General features: G+C 42.0%; 2 protein-coding genes across 2 annotated transcripts; one reads left to right on the top strand and one right to left on the bottom strand.

Annotated features, from left to right (window-relative positions):
- Window positions 1–601: 601 nt before the first annotated feature.
- On the bottom strand, window positions 602–5,048 carry LOC106308555. Its single transcript, XM_013745710.1, is given in 8 exon segments — window positions 602–849; window positions 907–1,032; window positions 1,186–1,842; window positions 2,071–2,186; window positions 2,319–2,952; window positions 3,383–3,635; window positions 3,932–4,157; window positions 4,159–5,048. Coding segments are annotated over 8 exon segments (3,150 nt in total).
- Window positions 5,049–8,028: 2,980 nt separating this feature from the next.
- On the top strand, window positions 8,029–8,921 carry LOC106308554. The gene is made up of 2 exons (XM_013745709.1): window positions 8,029–8,094; window positions 8,205–8,921. The coding sequence occupies exons 1-2, from the start codon at window positions 8,029–8,031 to the stop codon at window positions 8,919–8,921; spliced, it is 783 nt and encodes a 260-aa protein (XP_013601163.1).
- The last annotated feature ends 1,151 nt before the right edge of the window (window positions 8,922–10,072 follow it).

The raw sequence follows: 10,072 nt of genomic DNA, 5'->3' as shown, positions 1-10,072 counted from the left end.
ATTTGGGACTAATGAACTCCTAGGATGCTTCTCTGGATGGATTTGGATAGATCCTTGCATAAACGAATCAAAGACTCAAGTTTATCAAGGTTTGTGGATCGATTGGTGACACAAGAGGCTGCGGAAAGGCTCCTTGATACTCCTAGGCAATAGATCAGATATGACACACCAAACTAAGGCCTTTAACACTGGATATTACGCACCAGCAGACTGGATATTACACACCAGACACTTCAACAACTCGCCAAGCAAGAGAGAAGACAAAAGAAGTTTTAAAACAAAAGATAACTTAGATTAGAATGAGGGTTTTCGAAACACTTAAGTAGAGAGATCCTTGTACATCCACAAGGTCTCGAAAACATAAAGAGAAAGGGTCCACATGGTTTTGAAATAAAGACATAATACTTAGACTAAAAACATAACATAAGATAGATGATGAAGTCGGTCCAAGTTGCCTAGGCCGAGATGCATCCAAGATACATCATCTAGGAGATGTGAAAGTGAACTTGTGGCCTCATTAAAAACCTTGATTAGAAAACCCAGTGGGACAAAACCAATCAAGGGAAAAAGAGTACACACAAGTCACTTGCCTAGATGATGATCAGCTTGATGGGGAAGTAGCTTGAATGGTGATAAGTGTGTCTTGGTTGATCAAGCTTCTACCAAGCAATCCTTCAATGGTCTCATTAAGTCTCTTGGTTCTGGAATGAGTCATAGGCCCTACTGGAGTCGCTAAGGCATCCTCATCAGCTGGTTTGCCTTTGATCTCCTTGTCTTCATCAGATAGCTGTTCCATGATCACATCATCCCCTCCCACTTGAAAAGGATTTGTCCTCAAATCTGGTTCATCTGCAATAAAAGGGATCAAGTCAGTAACATTGAAGCTATTACTTTTCTCATACTTACCTTCCAAGTCCATTTTGTATGCATTGTTGCTGATCTTCCTTATAACTTCAAAAGGGCCATCAATACGCGGCATCAGCTTGGATTTCCTTTCATTTGGAAATCTCACCTTCCTAAGGTGGATCCATACTTTATCTCCAACTTTAAACAGCATCTCACGCCTATTCTTGTTAGCATACTTGGCATATTGCTCAGTTTTCTTCTCATGATTGCGCCTAGCCTGTTCATGTATCTGTTGCACCATTTCGGCCGTCTCTTTGCCATCCATGCTAACTCTTTCACACTCAGGTAAAGGCATTAGATCCAAAGGTGAGGTCGGATTGAACCCATAAACAATTTCGAATGGGGAAAACTTAGAAGCAGAATGCATAGAACGGTTATATGCAAATTCACAATGAGGCAGATAATCTTCCCAAGATTTCAAGTTCTTTTTAATGAATGCACGCAAGAGAGTTCCTAGAGTTCTATTAACTACTTCAGTTTGTCCATCAGTTTGAGGATGACAAGTAGTAGAAAATAACAATTTTGTTCCAAGTTTAGACCATAGAGTTTTCCAAAAATAACTAAGAAACTTAGTATCTCTATCTGAAACTATAGTCTTAGGCATTTCATGCAAGCGTACAAGCTCTTTAAAGAACAAATTAGCAACGTGCAATGCATCATTAGTCTTATGACAAGCTATGAAATGTGCCATTTTAGAGAACCTATCAACAACAACAAAGAATGAATCCTTTCCGGTTCTAGTTCTAGGCAACCCAACAATGAAGTCCATAGAAATGTCATTCCAAGGATGATAAGGAATGGGCAAAGGAGTATACAAACCGTGAGTTTGGACTTTGGACTTAGCTTGCTTGCAGGTTGCACACCTTTCACAGATTCTTTCTATATCTCTCCTCATGTGTGGCCAAAAAAAATGATCCTGCAAAACTTTAAGGGTCTGACTGGTGACCATTCGGGAATTAAGAGGAACGAATAAAAAAGGAATGTACGGGAACAAAATATCAGGAATGAAAAGGAATGGTTGTTCCTTATCAAATTTAACAAGGAATAATTTTGTTCTTAAATTCTCTACAAAAAAGGGAATGAAAGGGAATGAGAGGGAATTATTATTCCTTATGAATGGTGATTTTTTTTAGGAACATTAGGGAATGCATTATTCAAGAGTTTTGGCTACACCAAAATGTCCCATAAGACTTCATCCATGGGATTCCCTGACAAACAAATCTCTCAAAGAACAGTGAGGCACACACAAATGATTATCATAGAACAAGTAATCTTCATGTCTAAAGTAATGTCCAGTAGCTACCTTTTCACACGACTTGTATGCTTCTTTCAAATCAAGATAAGATTCATACATTTCCTTAAGTTGTTTAAAGCCTAAAAACTTAGCATCAAGAGTAGTTAAGAGAACATACCTTCGAGATAGTGAATCAGCAACTATATTTTCTTTACCTTGTTTGTACTTGATGACATAAGGAAATGTTTCTATGAATTCTACCCATCTTGTGTGTCTCTTGCTGAGCTTGTTTTGTCCTTTCAAGTACTTGAGAGACTCATGATCCGTGTGTATCACAAATTCTTTGGGCAATAAGTAGTGCTGCCAAGGTTGCAAAGCTCTCACCAAGGCATACAACTCTTTATCATAAGTTGCATAGTTGAGAGTGCCGCGTCCAAGCTTCTCACTGAAGTAAGCTATAGGTCTCTTTTCCTGCATCAATACAGCACCCACTCCTATACCAGAGGCATCACATTCAATCTCAAAAGTTTTATTAAAATCTGGAAGTATAAGAAGAGGGGCATGAGTAAGCTTCTCTTTAAGGCATTGGAAGGCAGTTTCTTGTGCTTCTCCCCACTTGAATCCGACTTCTTTCTTGATCACCTCTGTCAAGGGAGATGCTATGGTACTGAAGTCTCTTACAAACCGCCTATAGAAGCCAGCAAGCCCATGGAAGCTCCTCACTTCACTTACTGTCTTAGGACTCAGCCATTCTTGAATTGCTCTCACCTTCTCGTGATCCACCTTTACTCCATCTGCACTCACAACAAAGCCTAGGAAGACCAAGTTATCCGTACAAAAAGTGCATTTCTTAAAGTTAGCATAAAGCTTTTCTTTTCTCAAAACATCAAGAACAGACCTAAGATGATCTATATGCTCTTCTAAACATTTGTTGTAAACAAGGATATCATCAAAATATACTACCACAAACAATCCTATGAATGATCTAAGCACATGATTCATCAATCTCATGAAAGTACTAGGAGCATTGGTTAATCCAAATGGCATGACTAACTACTCATACAAGCCATGTTTAGTTCTTCCACTCATCTCCCTCTTTCATTCTAATTTGATGATATCCACTCTTTAAATCAATTTTAGAAAAGATGCTAGAGCCATGCAATTCATCAAGCATATCATCTAATCTAGGAATAGGGTGGCGATACTTCACTGTTATGTTGTTGATTGCTCTACAATCAACACACATGTGCCAGCTACCATCTTTCTTAGGAACAAGAAGCACTGGTACGACACATGGGCTCATGCTCTCTCGTATGTGACCTTTCTCCATCAGTTCCTCAACTTGTCTTTGGAGTTCCTTGGTCTCAACTGGATTGGTCTTGTATGCTGGTCGATTAGGAAGACCAGATCCTGGTACAAAGTCAATCTGATGCTCAATCCCACGTACGGGTGGCAAACCACTGGGGTTATCTTCCGGAAATACATCTTTATATTCCTGCAAAAGAGTAGACATCTCACTCGGATACACCGGTGTACAATCAGTTAGATTCAAAAGAGTTTCTTTAAACACAAATAAGAGAACTGATTGATTAGAGTAAAGAAATCTTTTGATATCACCGGTTTTGGCATAAAAGTTGTGTTGCTTGTTTTGCTCTGGCTTGAGGTCGAATTCTTTCTTCTTTAGAAGCTGAAGCTGATCTTGATGCACTTCTTTAGGAGTCAGAGGCACCAGGATATTTTTTTTCCATTGAACTCAAAAGAATGCTTGTTGGTGAAGCCATCATGGGTAACACGTCTATCAAATTGCCATGGCCTCCCAAGCAAGATGTGGCTCGCTTCCATTGGTAACACATCACAGAGAATCTCGTCCTCATATCTCCCAATAGAAATAGGTATCAAGACTTGAGTAGATACCTTCATCTCGCCTTCTTCAGTAAGCTATTGCAACCGATATGGCCTTGGGTGTTTCTGCACTTTCAATCCTAGCTTCTTCACCATTGTCTCACTAGCAACATTTACACAGCTTTCCTTGAACAAGACACCTTGTATAGAACAAATTCTCACGCTGCTCGAGCTCTTCGGTCTTGGATTGTAGATTCAGAAGTCATCTTGCCACCAACAGCCTCCCTTTTACCGGTTCTTCTTCACATTCTCCTTCAGATTCCTCATGATCAGTTCCAGATACATAATCCTCAGATTCATATTCTCCATTCTCAAGAACGATCATGATTCTCTTGTTAGTACACTCATTCGCATAATGCCCTCGCCCATTACACTTGAAACACTTCAAATCTCGAGCTCTTGTACTAGTAGCTTCGGTTTTGCCCCTGTCTTTGTTGTAGCTACTAACAAGCTTGGCCTCCTCTTTCTGATATGGCTTTCTCTCCTTCTGATAACTCGGTTTGTCCTCCTTAGTTCCTTGATATTTAGTTCCATAACTAGATCGAAAGTGCCCTTTCGTTTTGACTTGTTGCTCCACTAAGATAGCTTTGTGTAGCATCTCCTCCATCTCCAAGTAGTGCTACATCTCCACACTGTCTTGTATCTCACGGTTAAGTCCTCCAAGAAACCGTGCCATAGTAGCTTCTCTATCCTCTGATATGCAAGCTCTCAGCATCAACAACTCCATCTCTTGAAAATACTCTTCTACAGTCCGTGAGCCTTGTGTGAGCTTTCTTAGCTTCTGATGGAGATCTCGGTGGTAATGGCTAGGCACAAACCTCTTGCGCATAAGAGCCTTCATCTCTGCCCAAGTCTCAACAGGGTATTCACCATTGCGCCTCTTATTTGTAACTAGCTGATCCCACCAACTCAAAGCATAATCATAGAACTCAGTAGCAGCAACTTGAATCTTCTTAGTTTCTGCGTAGTGCTGACAATTGAAGACTAGATCAATCTTTTCTCCCATTCTAGATAAGCATCAGGGTTGGCCTTGCCATGGAAAGGAGGTATCTTGAGCTTCAACCCACAAGCTCATCTCTCTGATACCTACGACCTTCATGATCACGACTAGTTCTTCTGCTGCTGTGTCTAGAAGCAGAGATGTGTCTTTCTCTATCTCGTTCATAATAGTTACCAGTTTCTTGTGATCCAGCATGCTCTTGTCGTTCACGCCTATTCCTCCTTGGTTCACGCTGATTATCAGATGAGTGGGTTTGTTTATCTTGTCGCAACACTTCAAGTTTCTCGTCCATCATCTTCTCCATGCGTTTAGTTAGGGCTTCAAGTAGAAACTTATTCTCAGCAGCGATTTCTTCTTCTTCATTGTCACTCACCATCGTTCCCTGTTACACGAGGTAACACACAACGAGAAGAATTCCAAGAAAAATAAATAAATCGAGAGATTGAAAATTGAAAAACGATCGCTCAAAATCAAAACAGAGAATTTAACTTGGGTAACAAACAAACTTGATCAATACGAAGTAGAATTCAAATCAACAAGGATACCAAAAATAGATCAAGCAGGTTGATAATCAGAAACTGGTTGATAATCAGAAACAAGTAACCAACAAGATGTGATCGATCAATCTTAAACCAAACAGATACAGATTAAATCGACAATCAAGCCCTAAACTTCTCTGATCAATTTCGAACTCAAAACAAACTGATAAATGTAAAATCTACAAGCACATATCAGATTAACACAAATCGATTTCCTTTTAACCTAATCAGATTGAGATCAACAAAGCAAATCAGTAACTTTTACCACAAGGATACGAAGAGTTCAAACACAAAAACACGATCAAACCTATTCTATCAGATTTTGACAACAAGAACACAGATCAATCAAAACTCAATGAGAATATGAAGAGATCAAAACAAAAATTAGAGAGAAATCGAACACTCCCCTTCAAGAGCAGCTCTGAAACCACTTAATGAACTCCTATGATGCTTCTCTGGATGGATTTGGATAGATCCTTGCATAAACGAATCAAAGACTCAAGTTTATCAAGGTTTGTGGATCGATTGGTGACACAAGAGGCTGCGGAAAGGCTCCTTGATACTCCTAGGCAATAGATCAGATATGACACACCAAACTAAGGCCCTTAACACTGGATATTACGCACCAGCAGACTGGATATTACACACCAGACACTTCAACAACTCGCCAAGCAAGAGAGAAGACAAAAGAAGTTTTAAAACAAAAGATAACTTAGATTAGAATGAGGGTTTTCGAAACACTTAAGTAGAGAGATCCTTGTACATGCACAAGGTCTCGAAAACATAAAGAAACATAAAGAGAAAGGCTCCACACGGCTTTGAAATAAAGACATAATACTTAGACTAAAAACATAACATAAGATAGATGATGAAGTCGGTCCAAGTTGCCTAGGCCGAGATGCATCCAAGATACATCATCTAGGAGATATGAAAGTTAACTTGTGGCCTCATTAAGAACCTTGATTAGAAAACACAGTGGGACAAAACCAATCAAGGGAAAAAGAGTACACACAAGTCACTTGCCTAGATGATGATCAGCTTGATGGGGAAGTAGCTTTAATGGTGATAAGTGTGTCTTAGTTGATCAAGCTTCAACCAAGAAATTCTTCTTGCTTCCATGACTTCATAAGCAATCCTCCAATGGTCTCATTAAGTCTCTTGGTTCTGGAACGAGTCATAGGCCCTACTGGAATAGCTAAGGCATCCTCATCAGCTGGTTTGTCTTTGATCTCCTTGTCTTCATCAGATAGCTGTTCCATGATCACATCAGGGACACACCAAATCAATTGGTATTTATCAATATATTATTAATTTACTGGAAAGTTACAAATTTATCACAGTTATGAAATTCATATTGAAAATAATTTCCTAAAGACATAGAGTTCCAGCAAAAAACAATCAGTGAATAAATTTACAACAAACTCGTTGGTTCATTTCCAAATGATAATTAAGAATGGTGTTTTTATTATTTACAATACAACAAATTTCTATATCTATAATCGTTAACAAATTCCATTTCTTCAACTTTAAAAAGTTTATAAATGTTAAAAAAATTGGTGTTTACAATTATAACAAAAATGGCATTATTAAAATGATTCTCAACATCAATTACAAAAAATGATTCTTAAGATACATAAATTAAGATAGTAAGAATAAGTGTTGTAAAGATGAAGAGTTATTGTGTACCACACAAATGCACCAAGATGTCGAATCTATGTACAGAAAGATAAGAAAATAAATAGCGCTTGTTAAGAAATGAAGATGTGATGGAATTGAGGTTTATAGTAAATGTTAATAATTATATTTGATCAAAAACGTAAATGTTAATATATTGATCTAAGAGGTGTGCATGTTAAAAATTAAAAAAGAAAACAATGAAGAGTTGCAAGTTAATGAGACGTGTCGGGGAAAAATACTCAATCGAATACCTCCAGACCCCAGACATGACACCGGCCTCTGGATCTCCGCTGGAAGGAACCCCGTTTCCCAGGATCCCCGCTAGACAGAACACCCGGTTCCCCGTTATGGAGTTTTTCGGGTCCGGTCCCAGGATCTCCCCTTTCCCCCGAGAAATGGAAAACTTCCGATAAAGAGAACCTTCCATATTTCCAAATATGGAAGAGTTTAACCTACTCCAACCGACTAAGGCCCGCCTTACGAAGACTATATAAAGGGGACCTAAACCCTAAAGCAAGGGAGCGACACTTCGAGACTTAGAGATTAGAGCTAGACGGCTAGAACTAGGGTTCTTACTCAAAACTGTTGTAGTTCCAGCTCTTTGATCTAATAAAACGTCCCCTTCTACTTTCTTACTTGCAAATCAATACAAATACTAGCCTTATCCATCGTTCCGTAGTACTCACAAAGATCCTACACAAAAATCCCATAACAGTTTGGCGCTAGAAGGAGGGGTAATCTAAACTACGTGATAATGGCGGTGGATGAGCATGACGAGCTACCCGAAGCTACTCAGAGAGAGACTGAACTCCAAAGACAAATCGATGACCTGCAAGGTCAAGTAACCGGGTTACATAGAGCTCGGGAAGATACCAATACCGAGCTGTCCTCGGACTTCCAAATCCTTAAGGAAAAACTCAACGAACACTCTAAGCAACTGGAGCAGAGCGCCGAGAAGCTCAGCCAGCTCGAATCGGGGAATCTTACCCTCCGAGACGAGAATCAAGCCCTTAACGCAGCGAGCCACAAGAAGCGTCGATTCCGGACTCAGGTTCGCCCCATACCGCCTCTGGAAACACCTAACTCCGGGACAGGCACGAATCTCCCAACTGCGGCGCCGGGAGGAGAAGCATCTACGCGAGAAAAGGGTAAGGACGCTCAGACTTATGACGGGGAGGACAGCGACTCGGAGCCCGAGCCTGATAAGGAAGCATCAGACGGAGCAGCAAGAGCCGAGTCTCCCATGATCGCTCACCTTCACCAGATATTCTCCGATAGGCTCGACACCATGCAATCCATGGTGGAGAGACTCCCAGGGGTAGCTCCCCCCATACGGAAGAGCAACCCCAATTTCTACGCTGATACTCCCTTCACGGATGAGATCACATTGATCGAGATGCCCAAGAAGTTCTCTTTCCCTAGTATAAAGGCGTATAACGGGACCACTGATCCGGACGACCACGTCGCCCAATACAGACAGAGGATGCTCGCTGTAGCACTCCCAAAAGGGGCACGCGAAGCCACCATGTGCAAAGGTTTCGGCTCCACTCTGACCGGACCTGCTCTGCAATGGTATATCAACTTACCCTCCAGGTCCATAGCCTCCTTCGCAGTTCTCAGCGATAAGTTTGTGGAACAATTCGCCAGCAGTAGGGACCTGTAGAAAACCTCCGACAGCCTCTACGAAATCCTCCAGCATCGGGCGGAACCCCTGAGAGGCTACATAGCCCGCTTCAATCAAGAAAAGGTGGCTATCCCCGAATGTAGTATCCCCACGGCTATCTCTCCTTTCAAGAGAGGCCTGCTCCCCGACGGAGACCTCTAAAAAGAGCTGACCAAATACAAGTGCAAAACCATGGAAGACATCCTATCTCGAGCCTGGGCGCATGTCAAATGGGAGGAAGACGTCGCCAGCCGTGCCAAGGCACAGCAAAAGCAAGATCCAAAGGCGATCAGACCAGACCGAGCCGAGCGAGATGAGAAACCCTCTCCAAGATCAGCTAGGGACTCCGGAAATCGAAACCGAGGCAGATACCAGAACCGGCCAATCGAGAAGGCAGAAGGGATAGCAGTGTCCACGTGGCCAGACATATCTCACCTCTCCGTCTCGAGGCCGGAGCTTATCAATGTTCTGAGGCAGATGGGCCAGCAGGTCAAGTGGCCTCAGAAGATGAAAGCCCCCGACTCTTTCTGGAACACTGGCTTCAGGTATGACTTCCACCGAGACCACGGTCACAAAACGGAGGACTGCGTCGCACTAAAGATCAAAGTCAACGAGCTGCTAAGGAAAGGTCACCTCAGGGTGTTCCTTTCCGAGAAGGCCAAGAGCTATCTATGCAAGGAGACAATGGGTAAGCCCACTGAAGCTGCTCCCATCTCGCCACTGCAACAGGACCGAGTGATCCATGTCATCTCGGGCTGTTAGGAAATCAGCGGCATAAGCCATGCAGCCGCGAAGAGAAGCACCTGGAATGCCAAGCACGGCCTAGAAGCAGCCAAGCCAAAACGCCTGCTCCTAGGGACAGACGAAATAAGTTTCACAGCCTAGGAGCAGGAAAAAGTCCTCACTCCTCATCACGACGCCCTGGTCATCTCGCTCACTTTAGCAAACTGCCTGGTAAAAAGGATGGTAGATAATGGAAGCTCAGGCAACATCATCTTCTAGGCCGCATACAAGGACCTGGGGCTGGAGGAAGGCGCTCTAACTCGGAGGGTAAACCCCCTTATAGGTTTCAGCGGGGAAGTCAAGCAAACCGCTGGGGAGATAACCCTCCCCGTATACGCCGAAGGAGTCAACATGTCAACCAAATTCCT

This window comes from Brassica oleracea, chromosome C8 (assembly GCF_000695525.1).
Source record: "Brassica oleracea var. oleracea cultivar TO1000 chromosome C8, BOL, whole genome shotgun sequence".
Taxonomy (NCBI): Eukaryota; Viridiplantae; Streptophyta; class Magnoliopsida; order Brassicales; family Brassicaceae; genus Brassica; species Brassica oleracea.
This window is presented reverse-complemented; position numbering and strand designations above follow the sequence as displayed.

Bases quoted from the DNA above. Each gene is read 5' to 3' on its own strand.
- LOC106308554 (XM_013745709.1), top strand. From the start codon at position 8,029: ATGACGAGCTACCCGAAGCTACTCAGAGAGAGACTGAACTCCAAAGAC. The intron at 8,095-8,204 runs GTCAAGTAACCG...CAACTGGAGCAG, and splicing joins ACAAATCGATGACCTGCAAG to AGCGCCGAGAAGCTCAGCCA.